The 19,640-nt window shown below is 33.5% G+C and overlaps 1 protein-coding gene across 2 annotated transcripts in view; it reads left to right on the top strand.

Moving 5' to 3' along the window:
* LOC138715140 (short-chain dehydrogenase/reductase family 16C member 6-like) overlaps positions 1-19,640 on the top strand; it is a 94,665-nt gene that overhangs the window by 13,451 nt on the left and 61,574 nt on the right. Inside the window, exons 3-6 of one of the 2 annotated variants that reach the window (XM_069847688.1) lie at positions 3,591-3,908; positions 6,523-6,652; positions 13,457-13,577; positions 18,153-18,266. In XM_069847688.1, coding sequence (XP_069703789.1) covers positions 3,591-3,908; positions 6,523-6,652; positions 13,457-13,577; positions 18,153-18,266 — 683 coding nt within the window. Of the gene's footprint in view, positions 1-3,590; positions 3,909-6,522; positions 6,653-13,456; positions 13,578-18,151; positions 18,267-19,640 lie in introns of those variants that run through there. The other variant, XM_069847687.1, reaches the window with a different exon arrangement.

The following is a 19,640-nucleotide window of genomic DNA, read 5'->3' as shown; positions in this document are numbered from 1 at the left end:
TATTCTTCATTGAAAATAAATCTGAACAATTTTTATTTGAACTTTTTATGGACTCAGTTTGCAGCAATTGCTGCACAAGCCACTAGTGTTATTTCATTTCACATAATCCAAACGTTCAACGGCACCTGGTATGAAACATAGCTTCAACTATGGCTTAAAATTATACAAGAAATTAATTTCTCAGTACCCTATTTTAGATAAGATAAGTATGATTAAATTTAAACTGAAAATTAAAAAAAAAAAATTATTAAGAGAACTTAAGATAGGGTTAGATATATAATGAATTCCTAAATATTAGTCTTATATATTTGTGGATATTGGTTATAAACGTTTTCAAATGTGATTGTTTTATATCATATACAGTAGGCTCTTATTTTTGTAATCTGTGCTATTTTACCGCTTATATTAATTGTCTGTTTTGTCTTCTTCTTCTTCCTGCTTATCAACAGTTCGAATTTTAACTCCCTACCAAGAACGTTTGCTCATATGGGGGAAATACTTTAATTTTTATTTCTGTTTTATTTAAATATTTGACACGTTTATTCTTGTTTCACGTATATAATAGTTTTTTAATGTATCTATGTTTCTATTACATTTAATATGTATTTTTGTTGTTTTCTGATTGTAATATTGTAATCCCCAAGACCAAGTATATGATTATGTCTCGTGATCAGAATATTTTACGAAATGGAACTATAAAAGTTGGAGATTTATCCTTCGAAGAGGTGGAAAAATTCAAATATCTTGGAGTAACAGTAACAAATGTAAATTACACTCGGGAGGAAATTAAACGCAGAATAAATATGGGAAATGCCTGTTATTATTCGGTTGAGAAGCTTTTGTCATCTAGTCTGCTGTCAAAAAATCTGAAAGTTAGAATTTATAAAACAGTCATATTGCCGGTTGTTCTGTATGGCTGTGAAACTTATACTCTCACTTTGAGAGAGGAACAGAGGTTGAGGTTTTTTGAGAATAAGGTTCTTAGGAAAATATTTGGGGCTAAGAGGGATGAAGTTACAGAAGAAAGGAGAAAGTTACACAACGCAGAGCTGCACGCATTGTATCCTTCACCTGACATAATTAGGAACATTAAATCCAGACGTTTGAGATAGGCAGGGCATGTAGTACGTATGGGCGAATCCAGAAATGCATATAGAGTGTTAATTGGGAGGCCAGAGGGGAAAAGACATTTTGGGAGGCCGAGACGTAAATGGGAAGATAATATTAAAATTGATTTGAGGGAGGTGGGATATGATGGTAGGGACTGGATTAATCTTGCTCAGGATAGGGACTAATGGCGGGCTTATGTGAGGGCGGCAATGAACCTCCGGGTTCCTTAAAAGCCAGTAAGTAAGTAATATTGTAATAAATGTATAATGTATAACAGTAGCCTACATGTACACATGATCCTTCGCACGAGGCCGTACGGCGATTCGTGCTATAACTATGCACAGTTTAAATCTTCAGAAAGAAAATAGTAATAGAATTATAAAAATATTAAAGTAACAACAATAATAATCATTATTACCATTACCACCAATATCATTATCACAATTATTACAAGTAATGCAATTTCATACCAAATTTGAGTAAATAATCCAATGTATGAAATAAAATGAAATACAATTTCCTTATGAGAACACACAGTGAAACGAACGAATATATATTAGTACATTATGCAACGAGCCCATAAGGATAGTAATTAAGACGCGAGTATGTTTGTTTATGAAACGAGCGCAAGCGAGTTTCATAATTTTCATACGACTTTTTATGCTCCACCATATTTCTAAATTGAAATTATTCAGAAGTATTCATTTTATTCGTATCTGACTGGAGAGTGGAAGTGACCTTGTGCATAGTTCGTAAATTGTGAGATGTGCGCAGACGCGAAAGTATTGATTTTTTCCGAGGAACAATAATGTCATTGACTTTGATACAATCTAGAGAATAACATGAACTAATTTTGATATAACCTGGAAATTGATTTAGAATTGAAAAACGAGATGACAAATTGAATTTATTTGAATATTATTTACAATTAACGCTAATTATTATAGTAACAGAACATAACCTTCTGCGACAGTATTGGATTTCCAGCCTCCGTGACGTTTGCCTCGTTGTCTTTCGATTGCATATCCGAGAATAATCGAAAACCTGAACTATAATGAATAGGTGTACTTTAATGACATGCATTAAAGGACTGCTACCAGGTGTGTAATTACTACATTTCCGTATGGTCGAGCATAAAATTATTATAAGTACGCAGACTTATATATATATATATATATATATATATATATATATATATATATATATATATATACAATTAAATTCAATTACCGTACCTAAAAACGTTCAGTAAATAATCCAAATAACAAAATAAATATGAGAAAAAAAAATGAAACAAACGTAGTAAAAACAAATACATATACTTACTTACTTATGACTTTTAAGGAACCCGGAGGTTCATTGCCGCCCTCACACAAGCCCGCCATCAGTCCTATCCTGAACAAGATTAATTCAATCTCTACCATCATATCCCGTCTCCCTCAAATCTATTTTAATATTATTCTCCCATCTACGTCTCGGCTTCCCCAAAGGCCTTTTTCCCTCCGGCCTCCCAACTGACACTCTGTATGCATTTCTGGATTCGCCCACACGTGCTACATGCTCTGCCCATCTCAAACGTCTGGATTTAATGTTCCTAATTATGTCAGGTGAAGAATACAATGCGTGCAGTTCTGTGTTGTGTAACTTTCTTCATTCTCTTGTAACTTCATCCCTCTTAGCCCTAAATATTTTCCTAAGCACCTTATTCTCAAACACCCTTAATCTATGTTCCTCTCTCAAAGTGAGAGTTCAAGTTTCACAACCATAAAGAGCAACCGGTAATATAACTGTTTTATATATTGTAACTTTCAGATTTTTTGACAGCAGAGGATGATAAAAGCTTCTCAACCGAATAGTAACAGGCATTTCCCATATTTATTCTGTGTTTAATTTCTTCCCGACTATCATTTATATTTGTTACTGTTGCTCTCAGGTATTTGAATTTTTCCACCTCTTCAAGGGATGAATTTCCAATTGTTATATTTCCATTTCGTACAATATTCTCGTCACGAGACGTAATCATATACTTTGTCTTTTCGAGACTTACTTCCAAACCTATCTCTTTACTTGCTTCAAGTAAAATTCCCGTATTTTCGTTTGTAGATTTTCTCCTAACATATTCACAACAAATACAAATACAAAAACACAGTGAAGCAGTGAAGGACATTAACCCTTAATTTATCTTATTTGCATTCAGTGGCAGTACTACCTAATACATTACAGGTAACCCTTTGACTTATTTCCTCGACTCCCTCCCCCTCTGTCAGTTCCACCTCAGCACCGAAATACTGCGGAAAGAGTGAACTGTATCATATTTACCTCTCCTTCCTTACGTCATGTGTGTATAAAATATTAACTGTTATTTATTTGGAGCAAAGGAGGACTTTTGCTTGTGACGGGATAGTTTCGTTGGTAGTCAACATATTGTAACTCCTCATAATGAAATTTCCTCCATTTCTCTTCTAAATGTCAACTTGCAGGTGACAGGTGCTGCACGTGGTATAGGACGCGAACTTGCCCTGCAGCTATCTGGTTTAGGCTGTAATGTTATCTGTGTAGACTTGAACGCTGAAGGCAATTTAAGGACTGCCCAGGACATTGTGAAGATGGGACATAAAGCGCAGGCATACACCTGCGATGTATCAGACAGCGCAGCTGTGGAAGAACTGGCGAAGAAGGTCGGATACGTCGATATACTTGTCAACAACGCTGGAATCATATTCATAAATTCTATTCTCAAGACGCAACAGTCAGCGGTCTCTAAAATTCTGGAAGTCAATGTCGCCTCACATTTCGCGGTATGCAGTATTTGCTGCTGTACTTTAATTAATACAAAAGTCAAAACATTTATACATACACCGTGTCCGCTTAGAGGGATTGAGAAATAAGTGGTAATTTAAAGAATAAATTATGGTTTTATAACATAACTTTTTGTACAACTTGATGTAAAGACTCTCCGACTTTCAGAGAATGGTCAGTGCAACTCGATGTGTGCGCCTCGAGCTATCCTGAAGACATCCAAAAGGCACTCAACCTTCTGCCAAGAGTTCCATAACATTTGTGGAGTGATTAGCGCAGCTACATTTATAATGCGTTGTCTGTTTTTCCAAAGTGTGAACTGTACCAAGTTGGTACACAACATTCGTCATAAACTCCCAGAAAAAAGTTCAATGGGCGTCAAATCGGGTGACCTAGGTCACCAGGCAAGGATTCTCCTTTTCCGATCAACCTGTTGTGTAAGTTTGTGTTCAAGACTCCACGCAATGTTCCACAGTAATGGGGTGCAGCCCCATGTTGTTGAAAAATATGAGGGAATTGATCGACAACAAAAGTTCTGCACATGTCCAGATACACATTCCCTTTGATTGTCGCCTCGATGAAGGAGGATAGTCTAATGGCGGAATGTTCTACTGAATGGCGCCAGGGTAGTTTTCACGATAAACGTTAGTGCGTATGCGCATGAACATGCGACTGTGTTTAAACCATTGGTGCATAAACTTGGACAGTTTCTGTATCTTGTTCAGGTGTAAATCAAAACAATATCTTCATCTGATTTTAATGATTAGCATTTATTTCTCGATCCGTCTAAGCGGGACACGGCGTATTTACATTTTAAAATATACAGAGTTGTGAATTGGAACACGCAACACAGGGATTTGAATGCAAAAATTTATAATACCAGGGCATTTAATAAGTAATTGCAAACAGTGCTGTAAATCAGCGCTCCTAGCGGTGAGAATTGAAATCTTTTAGTACGTAATAGAGAAGAGATTAATGCATAGATGTGGAATATTAAAAGTCTTCATGTAACCATATTTTGTGAACAAAGTAACTGTTTCTGATTTGTATTAAGTAATGCCACCCTAAAAGTGTTCAGTAGGTATGAACAAAGGTGCTTCATATAAAATACAAGTTGCAAGAGGAAGAACTGCAACCCATTGCTTTAGGGATTACAAGAAGCTTGTGGGAGAGAAGTCCAACCATAACAAACTATTGCAAGATGGGTGGAAGCGAGGCATTCGCTTGCAATCAAGAGTTTACATCCGATGAGCTTTAGACCGATCAGTTGGAGAGATGTTTAGAAATGATGCTGCAAATGATGTCCGCCGTCTTGGAAGCATTTGGCAACGTATTGCTGACATGGCAGGGCACTATATTTGAATTATATGGTAACACTGATAGATTGGTAGTATTTAGAAGTTACAGTGTTATTTATCCCCTATTTTTCAATTGATCTTACTGTACCTTGAAGTTAATGGATATTGTTACTACGGCATTAGATACTTCAGGAGACATAAGGCCTATACTTGCGATTAGACCGAATTCAAAACTATACATTTTAGAATGAGACCTTTACCCATTAGACGATCTTAGACACTCAATGGACATTGTTTCTATTTACACATTTCGGCATTAGACCATGCATTAGTAGACATGTTGTGATTAGACTTAATTCAAAATTAGGGATTTTGTCATTAGACATTTTTCCATTGTACATGGTTAAGTTGTAGACTTATTTTCTATTAGACGTAATTTCTGATTAGACATTATGTACTTTAGACCTCGTACATTTAGACGTACTGATCTGAAAGCCTTTTTCTCCTATAATAATTTATTGCAGTAGATGGGTTAATAAATCAAATTATAAAATGTATTATTGAAATCCCCATGGCGTGTTTCAATTCACCACTGGATATAGACCTATATAAATATGAAGCAAATTGCTCGAAGTAATATGTAATTGAAGACATTATTACAAAAACAGCCCTAGTCATTTTTAATGAAATTGAGTTAAGGACACATTTGCTACTATTTCAAATGTTTATAGACTCCAAAAATGACTTATGTCAGGTGCAATAGTCACAAGGATAAATACCAGTTGTACGAAAGCAACTGACATATGTTGTTCTATTTATTTTCATTTTTCTCTTGTAAAATAACAATTTTGACAAGGGTTGTTTTTGTGATAATGTCTTCAATTGTATGTAATATAGTGTCTTTGTATTTATATTAAAGGTTATATTTTTTCAGCATTAATTTTGAATTAATAAACCTTTAAATTTGAATTTCTCGTTTTGTATCAGCAACTAATAGTTTTGTGTGAAAAGTACATTAGAAGAAAAACACATTAAATTGGTATTTGTATTAGATGGCAGAGGTAACAACGTGTAAAATTTGAAGAAATATTGTTGTTAAGGAAAGGGTAGTAATTGAACTTCTGACTGTTGAGTAGTACTATGTTGTTCAATAAATTTAATTAACTATTACAAAACTCGAAAGTTACAGCATTTATATTCTTTCTTATATTCTTTCTTATAAGTATGGGAATTTCAAGTTTGTAAACCTGCAGTGTCATTCAGGTCTGTGATTTATATGTAAACATTGTTACAATTTTATGAATGGTGTGTTTAGATGATTCGGAACTTCTTGCCAGAAATGCTGGCACGGAACAAGGGCCACATCGTGGGAGTAGCTTCTTGTGGCGGTCTTATAGGTCTGAATAACGCTTCCTTGTATTCTAGCTCCAAATTTGCTGTTGTCGGTTAGTATCACATAACGTTTTAAGGCTCGTCTCCACTATTAAACATTTAACAACATGTTAAATGTTAAATTGTTTACTGTTAACATCCCTACATGTTGATTGAACATGTTAATGCTAATTTCATTTAACACTTTGTCCACACTGTTAAACATGTTAAACTTGATTTTCTTTGCGTAGTCCACCATAAACAGTCTATGAGATTTTAACGTAGATAGTGTCTTATTTTCAAACCTTGGACAATGGACTCAGATGATGATTTGACTTTTGTAATTGCCTCTATTGCTTATTACAAGACCTTGAGAATGTGGATGCTGCAATATCTTAGTAAGAGATACTATTTATTTATTTATTTATTTACTTATTTATTTATTTATTTAAATATACAGAATAAAAAATATAATTACAAACAAACAAGAGAAATAGAAATAAAATAATACAAACAATATAAAACAGGAGATACAGTAATATTAACAAAATTTGAGACCGAATGAGCAGCGCTCGTGTTCGGTCGCAGTTCAGATATAATATTAATAGGTCTATAAGAGAATATAAAATAAAATAAAATAAGAAATAGAATTAAAATTACAGTTACAGAAATTATATAATACAATATTAATATAAGAGAAATATATAAAATAAAAAAAATAATAAAAATAAATAAATAAAATAAAATAGGAACTAAAATTTAAATTACAGCGGCAATGGAATTATATAATATAATATTAACACTAGAGAAGAATAATATCGCACGTGAAAAGTAGGACTAATTATATATTTTTTTTTTCAAAATTATAGAATACAAATATAATATAGGTTGATTAATTCATACACATAGGCTATAAATTTATTTAATCAAATTGAAGATATTAACACGTTTCTAATTTTCTTGTTATATGTTAGTGGGTTATATGTTAGAAGTTCTGGGTGTAATTTAGTTAAAGCATTGTACAACCGAGGGCCAAAATTAATGCTATGCTTTAGACCAGCAGATGTGAGACATTTAGGTTCTACTAATGTTAAATTAATATTTCGTCTTGTGTCATAATTATGCGTCTGTGATACAAACTTATTACGATTTTTATGATAAAATTTTAACAGCGTATACTTACAAATTTGTTCAATATTAAATACATTAAATTCATAATAAATTAATTTAGTTGGATAATCGAAACGTTTCTTCAAACAAATTTTAACTATTCGTTTTTGTAGTAAATTTAACGGACTAAGAAGACATTCTAAACGAGCTTAAAGTTGAAGATCGATTTAGATTCATAAACTTGCTGAGAATGTCAGAACACGATTTTAATATAGTGCTGCAAAAATACTTCCTGTTACATCAAAGAAAGACACAATTTAAGAGCAGCCATTTCATCTCAGTTAAAAAAAATTATAGCGCGATTGATTGGCTATTATAGGACTTACGACATGATAGATATTAAAGGAGCGTATAATTATTCTTTCCGAAGTTTTACAAACGTTAACATACATCACTAAATACGACCATTACTGATGTCAACATAGCATTAACTTTAAGCGTACGACGAGATTGCGAAAACTAATGTATTCTCGAGAACATTTAAATAATAATTCCAGTTCTCTGAAACAGTCGGCCTTCTTTGTTTTGTCTCTGTATTCTTTTGCAGACACATCCCACAAACAAGGCCTTTCCATCAGTGCATTAATTTTATTCTAACGTATTTTCTTTCGTCCACTCCATTACTTCGAACTTACAGCCAACACCAAGGACCAATGATAGTATAAAAATGATCAAGATACGCGCCACAAAATCGGAAGTCAGTTGTTGCTATGGAATTTGTACGAACTTTTCCTAATTATACCGATGCTGCACGAGCAAATGAATTGAATTGACATGTTTTCCATTGCTGCTGGAAATCACGCCAACATGTTAAAGGCCCATTCACAATGAAAATTAAACATAACCGTAACATAAACATAGAAGTTTGCGGCCAGGCTACCAAATGGGATCATTCACTTCATGCTTATGCTTACGTAATTTGCAAACAGAATACAATCGTGGAGCGTTGAAGTATACGACAAAATATGAGGAAATGGCGTCGTTGTTATGTTTCCATGGTTACCAAATATGCTTGCTGTTATGTTTATGTTCCCATCGTGAATGATGGTATGACTTCTTGATTTTACCGTAACGTTCACATTCTTAAGTTAACGCTTACGTTATGTTTAATTTTCGTTGTGAATGAGCCTTTAAAGTGTTAACTTCAACATATTCAGTCAATATGTTAAGTCAATTGAGACTTGAAATATCCATATACATGTTAAATTCAACATGTTATATTTAACATGTTGTTAAATGTTTAATAGTGGAGACGAGCCTTTACTTCCTCCTGAATGCCATCCGAAAAGAAGCAAAAATTAAATAGTCCTTTTTCTTGTCACGTAGCATTATTTCCTGTGCCTAGGGATTGTACTGTATAATAATAGCTTTTTTAGTTGAATGTTTGCAGTGAACTACAAGTGTTGAATTCATTATAGTTTAGGGACTTTATATTATACATAAATGTTATGTTTTACAAAAAATATGTATGGAGAATTGTGTTAGTTTCTCGTCATTCTGATATTATTTCTATCTGACCTTCTTTGAAAGGGGAGAAGGGTAAATTTTGGTCATTTCCAGTCAAAAATCGCATTTTGTTTGTTTGTTTGTTTTTTTTTATGTAAAATGAATCGGCAATCTGTTATTTATTTACTGACCAAGTTTCTATGCTCTGCGGCGCTTGGAAGCATACAAATTACACTATATTTAAATTGCTATTTCCTTGAATTTCAATTCAATGCTAATTTAACAAGCTTTCTCCTCACAGTTTTTTCAGCACATTTCGCGATGTTCAAAGTGTAAAGACTCTTACAATTTTGATGTTAGGAACATGGTAATTTCGCTGCATGTTCTATATACTATAGTTAACGAAACATAGTAACTTTTTTTATAAACTAAATACTTTCGAAATTAAAAATAAAACATATTCAATGGACACTAAAAATTTTTAATTTTGAAGTTGCATATATGTATTTTTATTTTTTTTCTATTTATAGCCTACATGTAAATGTGAAATTCTGCATGCTTATTTCTTTTCTAACTATATCAGAGATGTCATTTAAGAAGAGTTATGCATGAAACTTAAATTTTGTAAGAAGAGATAGATTTGGAATACGGGATGTACCGCTCGAATGTACATAATTTAAATTGTATGTGACTGGTGAACGGTTGGAGATAGAAACTTACGGTAACGTTTATATGAAGGGAAAACTCAACAAGTTTCGAATCCTGTCGGTAGATGGTGCGCAGACACGATTTCTTTCCGTAGATTGTATCGATTGTCAAAATGGCGATACCGCAGATGAAAGCGCAAACTGTGTTGTGGTATGCGGAGTTTAAATCAATTGCTAGAGTTCAAAGGGAGTATCGGCGAGTGTTTAACCATGATGCTCCAACTGCTAAAAGCATTAAGAAGTGGCACGATACAGGATCGGTGTTGAAGAAGCTTGGTGGTGGTCGTAGGACATCCGACGAAATGGTTGCAAATGTTCAAGCCGCATATGAGCGAAGCCCACGGAAGTCATTAAGAAGAGCTTCGCGGGAACTTCAAGTACCAAAATCGACATTGCAACGAATTGTCCAGAAACGTCTCAAACTGTACGCGTACAAAGTGCAGTTAATTCAACGTCTGGAGCCGGATGACAAACCCAAACGAGTGGAATTCGTCAATACGATGCTAGACCGTTTCGGCGCTGATCCTGATTTTATGTCCAAGATTTTCTTCTCGTTCTTCACGTTCCATGTGCCAGGTAAAGTGTACGCCACACCAGTCAGAGACCTTCGTGATCTTCCGGAGCGCATCATAGAGGCTATTGAGAGCATTCCAGAAGACATACTCCAACGTACTTGGCAAGAAATCGTTTATCGTCTCGATATCATCACAGTGACAGCTGGAGCTCATGTAGAGATATGGTGATGTGCATATCGAAACTTGTTGAGTTTTCTTTTCTTATAAACGTTACTACAGGTTTCTATCTTCAGCCGTTTACCAGTCACATACAATTCGAATTAGGTACATTCGAGCTGTCCAGAAATTCTTTTAAATTTGAACAACTGAAAAACCATACACCTGAACATACTGAAACTTATACGCAAGAATACTTACAGCCAGGAGATGAAGTGTACAAAGTATGAAGTCTCCGCTTTAAAAATTGTAGAACATATAAATTTCACACATTACCCTCGTTAACGACAGCCTCGATGTTGGTTAGTGTTCTACTCTTGCATTCAGATCTCCATCAGTAAAACTGTAATCGTTATTATTAATATTGGATTTCATAGAATATTTAATGCAATATTGCTTTCATTTCTTCGAAACTTGTTACCATTTATTTTGAAAATCATCTTGATGTATAAATTCTGAATGAGAAACTGTTACTTTCTCCCACTCAGAATGTTAGTCAACTCGTTACTCATGTTGCACCGATCAAGGTCTCTTAACTTTATAGTCATACCTGAATAAAGATATTATTTACTAGCTCCTTCAATATATTACAAAATCGTCCTGAAACGCACACATACTGCACGTTGCATAAGCTTGACTCGTGATAAACAAAACTGAGCTGGACATAAATAAAAAATGTTATTCTACGACGCAATATGTGCAAAACAAATAAGTCCAGATTTATGAAAATTGATGAAATAAAACTATTCACCTTATCATTAATATGAAAAAAAAAATAATCAGTAAGGAGATAATGTTACTTTTATTCTTTCTTTCCTCACACACTTAACAATTGGTGTCGATATGTAAGATGATGGGAATCATTTTCCGATAAAATAATGCCCTGTGCGTGCATGCGCATGTTTGTGCGTTTTTTTTTTTTTGCAGACTTAAGATCTGCAGAAATTTTTAATCTTTGTAGAAATCTTAATAGTCATACTTATACCGTTAAAGTACTGAGTAATGAGAGCGTATAAATATTATAGGAAAGCTTTGTGTGAACATTATTTTGTGTGACAAAATTACGAGAAACATTAATAAGATATGTAATTAAAATGTATAGAAGCTAACTACAATAATTCTTTCTTATATCTTTCAGCCCTGTCATTGTTTACTCTGTTGTTAGTTCAAACATTTACAAACCTATAATTATTATAAAATTCACAGAATTCCATAATATTGGCTCAGTAGGATGGTGCATTCTCGTAAAACAACGCACAAGATTAATAACAAACAAACTCTAAGGGTGATATGCATAGACATTTTGCTACGAGCGTGTCAAACTAGCCCCGGCTATCGACTGATTACTTGTACAGGATTCATTTCATATCATATCATATCATATCATATCATATCATATCATATCATATCATATCATATCATATCATATCATATCATATCATATCATATAATATCATATCGCTAACACTGGTTTATGAATACGAAAAACGTTACTTTGCTGATCATCCACCGAAAGCTTGCGCTAAGAATGTCTATGAATGCGGCCCTATTTTTCTAGACCGGATTAAACCTATCGGCTATTGATTCTACTTTGCTTATGCACCTCCTCCATAATTAATAATAGAATATTATCAATATGGACAGACAGAATTAATAGACTGTTCAAGAAGTCCATGGAGAGATCGAGATCACAGTGAATTTCAACCGAACGAAATAATAATAATAATAATAATAATAATAATAATAATAATAATAATAATAATAATAATAATAATAATAATAGTTGTTGTTGTTGTTGTTGCTGCTGCTGCTGCTTCTGCTGCTGTTGTTGAGTCCACTGTCCACTGTCCGAAGACAGATCTGAACCTCACAAGTCATACCAAGAAGACACCACTTATCAGGAAACTAGGCCAGGAGATAATGGGGTAGGGTGGCCAGTTCCATTCCCCCTTCATTGCATACATCGCCGAATCGCCGAATAGCTAGTTAAAGAAGTAATTACAATACTCGGACTTCAGGGAACGAAGTAGAAAATAATAAAAATGTATTGAGGATGTAATTATTATTATTATTATTATTATTATTATTATTATTATTATTATTATTATTATTATTATTATCTTCCTAAAAAGTATTAGGCCGAGTGGCCTGTTACGGTCTCAAACTAGAATTTTCAGTCCATCTCTGCTTCGGACGACCTAGAGTTCTTTTGCCATACGGATGGTAATGAAACATTGGTCCATTCGTTCGAGATGACCCTTCCACTGAAGTTGATATTTGCTGATAAACTGCATAATGGGTTCCATTTGAAGTTCTTGCATTATGTCCTCATTTTTTTAATGATCCCAGCGAGTATATCCAGCTGTTGCTCTCATGAACCTCATCTCACTTGCTGTTATTCTACTGACATCTTTATTCTTCACAATTATTATTATTATTATTATTATTATTATTATTATTATTATTATTATTATTATTATTATTATTATTGTTATTATTATTGTTACTATAATTTTTATTGTTATCCTATAATATGCAATATATCTTGTCGAAATCAGTAAACAAATAACTAAGAATAGCACATTTTCAACATATATAACAAAATGTAAGAAATGGAAATCCAGTAGTTAATTGTGCTCATATAAAACCCAACATTTCCAAATAAATCTTAAATAATTAAAGATTCTGAATATTAAGGAAATGTTACTCATCCCAAATTGAGATCGTAATGTCAAATTGCAATGTGACCGTAGTCCATATCATACTCTTCTCCTCAGTTGTTTCAAGAAAATAACGGTAATTTTAGATAATGTTTGTATTCCAGGACTTATGAATAGTCTTTCCGAGGAACTGAGGTTGCAAGGGCGAAGTAACATCAAGATATCTTGTGTCTGTCCATATTTTGTCAGAACTATTCAAGAAATTGACACTGAAGTGGATGCCCGGTAAGTAGTACTAACATTTGGAAGCACAAGGAAACAAATTGTAAGATTTTACTTCATTCATACACGTGTGACCGCTCAGAATAAACTGCCTACTGAAGTGTACACTGGAGAAACCTTCAGAGCGGAAGAACATATCAGATGATAGAGACATTAAGGTGTATGGATCGTAAGAGAAAGGCGGATAATAGGGAAGATTTGGTAATGCTGGATTTGCAGTGAAAGACCTGCCCTCGGGCAGAAAACTGTGTGACAAGTCATAAGTTGTAGATTAGACTCATTATTGTTTTTCCCCCTCCTCATTGAGGCTCTATATAAATAGGAATTTTTAACTAGCTTTTTCGAAATCGGAATTCACTACTTTAGGTTGTTTATGTCTTATTTTCGTAGCAGTAACAAGACTTCATAGGCCTCGTCCATTTTTAGAAAGGTGAAAGATACAAAATCTGAGCTTCGAACCCCGATAACTGTAAAAGATGACTCTGCTGGCAGTTAGAGGGACTAGATTAACATCGATAAAAAAAAAAAAAAAAAAGAGGACACAAATATGTAGCCTACCGTACTTAGATTTAGGCTTAGGCCTATATTTTACTTTAAATTACGTCATTACAAAATAATTACAGTACAGATTTAGGCTTATATCACGCTTAAAGTATGTTAATATCTATTTCATTACAAAATAATTACGAAAAAACTTAATAATAATGATTTTATAGTTAGCTACATACGAAAGTCAATTACTATGCTGTAATTACAATGAACAACAAGAATTTTGCTCCGACTTAAAACAATGTGTCCCTTATGGTTTGATGTTCGCTGAATCCGAAAATGCTTCTCTTTTCTTCACACCACGTAAGGTTTGTAAGATATACTATGATATCCCTTTTCGATAAGCGCTCCCTCAGGAAATATCTGGCGTGGGTTAGGAATATAAACTAAAACAAAAGCTAATGCATTTTAAGAGTTTATGACTTATTTCCGGTTTCTTATGGTTGTTGGCAAGTTATTTAGTACTTTAATAAATAAACAGATATTGGTCCCTTCTATTAATTAAATTTTATAACGGTCCAAAGTGAGGTCTATGCAAGGAACAAACAAGGGTGTGGTTTTCAGTATTTAAAGGAAAAGTTTACCAGTTTGAGTGAAGGAAAATTAAAAAAGGGCATTTTATTCAGTCCACAAATTCACAAAGTAATGGCTGACCCTTTGTTTGAGGAAAAACTTTCCGTTACAGAAAGAATGGCATGGCGCGCTTTCAAAGACGTTTGCACAAATTTCCTTGGATATTGTAGGATAGACAACTACATAGAAGTTGTTAAAATCATGTTAAGTTCATATGACAAAATGGAGTGTAATGTGTCCCTCAAAATATACTTTTTACATTCTTATTTGGATTTCTTTCCTCCTAACTTTGGAGCGGTAAGCGACGAGCATGGGGAAAGATTTCATCAAGAAATATCCGAAATGGAAAGGCACGATAAAGGAAGATCATCATCCAGCATGCTTGCAGACTATTGTTGGTTGCTTGTAAAATATAGTCTCGGGTCTAGTTATAAACAGAAGTCATCCAGAAAATTATTTTAAATATAAGTTCAAATTCCGAGTTTTTTCTCATTATACGGATGATTTTTTTTATTGTTGTGTTTTAAACCGCGTAACATCATTTTTGTATCCAGCACACATTTTTAAAGTATTATGAGGCATTTTGAATCCATAGTGTTTTGTAATTTTATCAGTAGTAGTGAAAAATTAAAGCAAATAAGTTTTATCATAAAAAATTCAATTCATTTTCCCTGGAAAATGGTACTTGATGGAGCAATTTGGGTTTTAAATTCAGATTTAGGGCACACTTATTAGTAATATTTACCTATTTTCATTTCGGAGCAGGACAAAAAGTAAAAATTTGTTGTTCAGTGTTATTAAAGAGAACAGAAAATATCTATTTAGATTTGTATTCTCTCGATTTACTAATTACCTGTGAGCAACGACAACAACAAGGATGAGAGTTATGATCGTTGGCAAACAGTATATTCTGTCGATGCTGCTGCCACCTACAGGCAATTTACTTGAAAAAGGCGTCAAATCAGATAGGCCTACTCGTAATTTCAAAATGTTAGGCATAGAAGTTACGAAGAGGACATTTCTTGATTTGTAAAAAATCCGCCCGGACCTCGGACAAAGACCTAAAAAAGGAGGGCATGTCCAGACAAAAGAGGACGTCTGGTCACCCTACTAACAGTTGACTAGTGGTGTTCTGAAACTATATGTTAGGACTTTGCCTCGTAGTCCAGAGCACAACATAATAACAAAATTGAGTAATAAATTGCAGTTAATGAAATGTGTAGAAAAGTAAAGACTATATTATCGGCAAGTGTCTATTTTGTTGGTCTAATAGGCGATTTGTGGAACGTGGGATATCTATGCGATACCACTATTTGTTCGATCCGTGTTTCTGAAACGTGGGATAGCAGTTATCGATTACATCAATATGGCGACTGAACAGCTGATACTCTAGCCAGAAAGTCTTGATGTTATAAAAATTGATGATATCCAAGGGAATGCAGCTTGGGGGACTATTGCTAGGTCTGCTCACACCTTCAAGATTTTAACTTTTGAATCATATTTACTTCGTTATAATAGCATAAGAAGCTACGTAAGAGACTGTAGTTTCTTATTGCTCTTCAGTGTTGTTTTCTTCTTGAGCTTAAAATCATACATTTCAATGATTTAAAAGAACAAAGGATGAAATAGTAATATAAAATTTAAAGTGTTTCTAGAGCTGTCATTACAATTGTGTAAATACCTAGTCTTAAAACCACTAGCCTCAATTCGCTCATACCGTTCCTATTGAATGGACTTGACAAACTTCTGATGGAAAGACTGGTAATGACATATTTATTACACTTACCCAAATAAAACCTGTGTCGAAGATTCAGATCGCATAGATTTCTCGCCACTTTACCACAAGTAGAAAGGGCAACAATGCAATGAAGTTGATCATATTATGTAATCGAATTCGGTGTCAGTAGAATCACCAGGCTTAGCAATTTCTTTTGTGACTTTTCTGCTTAGCATATTTTGATACCACTATTCTTGGCATAAGCAACTGTAAGTCTTTAGTTGAAACAAATTTAAAATTTTACAAAAAATATTGAGAATGTATCCGATTTGACCTACAAACAAACATGAGCAAATTGACGGGTCATTTTAGGTGACTAGCGACGAAAAGCAGGACAAATGATATAGGATCTACTGAATATTTATTTGTTACTCAGTATGTAACAAATAAGTATTTCCGAAATATAAGAAACTTTCTATTTCAGCATGCAGTTGAAAATCCCAAAATCTATATATTTAAATCGTGTACTAAAACAGAAAAATTACGTACCTCAAACTCACTAAAGGAATCACAATTTCTATTTTAATATAAAATGCCAACTAAACTGTTCATCATCTCATTGCTGGAAGAATTCTGATTTTAAAAAAGATATGGTTATATTTGTACACTTTTACGGGTGGTGACGATCGAGATGCAAAGAGACCATTTAAATTATATTTTGTGCAGAATTTGAAGACGCCCTAAGAATAGCGTTATAAATCTTTGATAACATAAGAAAAGACTTATTTCTGTCACTAATCAAATACATGGATAAGAACTAGGCATTGTCAAAAGCGACATAAACATATTACAATTTCATTGTCAAAAAAATTCAGTGGCTGGAATGTTGTATTTACGGTATAATAAGCTTTTGTTTTTAACCATAAAATTAGTTTACAAAATGTGTTTAAAGGTAATTCTCATACAGATTGTGGCAGATTGCATTGTTAAATAATTTAACTTGTAAATGTTTATGGCTATTTGCTGTCTTACTTAACCTGAAATCTGATATCCTACATCATGCTTTTTAGTACCATAATTACGATGAAAAGAACGTTAAAAATTCTTGTTATTTTCCTTGGTATAAACCAAATTAGTATAAATTAACAAGGAAGGCAATGTCATAATTTCTAAAGAAATAAAACTGTATCTACAAGAATCTACTTTAGAGAGTCGTTGAATATACCTTATAACTTTTTTTTTTGCTGAATAAAGACTTTGAAATTGAGTAAAAAAAGGCATAATATGCAGTTAGTAATATATCATGAGTAACATTAGTTCTTAGTAAAAAATTACTCTAGATAATTTCTTAGAAATGTCATGGTTGTAATGTTTTTTGTAACGCAGTTTTACTCCTGGTTGAGTGTTAGAGAAGGCCGTATGGCGTTAACCCTGTCAGGTTCAATAAATTATTATTATTATTATTATTATTATTATTATTATTATTATCATCATCAACATGTTTTTCCCATTCCAGTTTACTATCTAACGTTATGCCAGTACTTCAACTTATTCAGATATATCAACGTCATTAAAACTTATTACAGAATTTAAAGAGAAAATTATATTTTTAGTTTTACTCGTATTTATTGCACGATTTAAACAAACCATACTTTGGCAGTTTCAAAAGAATTTTATATTGAATTAATGTTAGTAATAATAATTAATAATAACAGCAATAGGGGGTGATCTCATTACAGAATAACACCAATAGAGGCAGTGGACGCTGCTCGTGAAATTGTACAAGGTATTCTACAGGAACAGAGCCTGTTCACCGTTCCCAACTATTGGATGGGATTGATCAGTATTGTAAGGTAGGTTGACATTATTATAATTGTAAAGTGTTATAAATCAAGTAATGTTACTAAGAAAATTCTATTTATCAAAATTTAACGAGGTAAACTAAACGTGAAAAACAAGCCTTTAAATAATGAATCTGTATATCATACAAATATTAGTAACTCCTGTATATTTAATGTTGTTTTGGAGATAATTTTAGAGATTTCAGAAATAATTAAAATTAAAATTTGCATAACTGTGGTTTTAATATATTATTCACTGCAAGCACAGCAGTTATTAAAGTAAATTCTTTCACTTTCAGCGTTGCATCTACATAAAATAAGCTAATAAAATATAAGTACTCTTCCAAATAGTAGTGGTGGTGGAGGTGTGGTGGGGGTAGTAATAGCAGTAGCAGCAATAATGTTGGTAGTAGTGACGACAGTAAAATTAGTGGTGATGAAAGTGGTGGAATTATAGGTGATGAGAATAGAAATAGTACTAGTGTAGAATTAGGACGTGAAGTAGAATAAACAATAGAAGCTCAGTAAGCTGTGGTAGTTGATACAATAGATTTTAAGAAGCAGAACCACAAGTGTTTGTAGTAGTGGTAGCCGTATTGGCGGCGGCAGGGTTTGTGGTAGTGGTACACATTTAATTACAGAATCACTGGTGGTGGTGGTGGTGGTGGTGGTGGTGGTGGTGGTGGTGGTGGTGGTGTGGTTTGAAGAAGCATAACCACTAGTGACTATAATGGTGATAGCGGTAGTAAAGGTAATGGTGTTTGGCGGTGTCAGTGGCGAGATGTTGTTGGTGATGATGGTGTTGGTGATAATAGTCGTGGTGATTGTGGTTGTAGTAGCGTTGGTGCCATTGAGATATCACGGAAGTTAAACGAGGTTAGACCTTACATGCTTACTTTATCTCGAACTACCAGGAAATATTACTTCTAGCACCACATTATATCGAAATTTGATTTCATTTGGTTGCATATTGTCTATATCTATTTGCAGAATATGTTAGACATTACTACACATAATTGACAGACACAATAATTCAAGTGAATGGGAAGTGTCTAAAATCAACATCGACTAATTATTGGTTCTCCCTTATAAACAAAAATTATACTGCATAGAAGTTTAATAGGCAACAGAAATAAAATCATCGTTGAAATCTCATTAATATTAATTCATTTAACGATACTTTCAAATATACAAGATATTCAGCGCCTAATTTCAGCGTCGAAGATAAATGACTCACAATTTTTTACCTGTGGCATTGTAACAAAGACAGGATTATTTCATGTGCCGTAAATCTACTACATGGGACCCACAGCTTTACTGTCCTCCTCGAAGTCATGACAATGATAGCACTGTTCCATAAAAATGTTCGCCTCCGGCCTAGTTTCA

This window comes from Periplaneta americana, chromosome 15 (genome assembly GCF_040183065.1).
Source record: "Periplaneta americana isolate PAMFEO1 chromosome 15, P.americana_PAMFEO1_priV1, whole genome shotgun sequence".
NCBI lineage: Eukaryota > Metazoa > Arthropoda > Insecta > Blattodea > Blattidae > Periplaneta > Periplaneta americana.
This window is presented reverse-complemented; position numbering and strand designations above follow the sequence as displayed.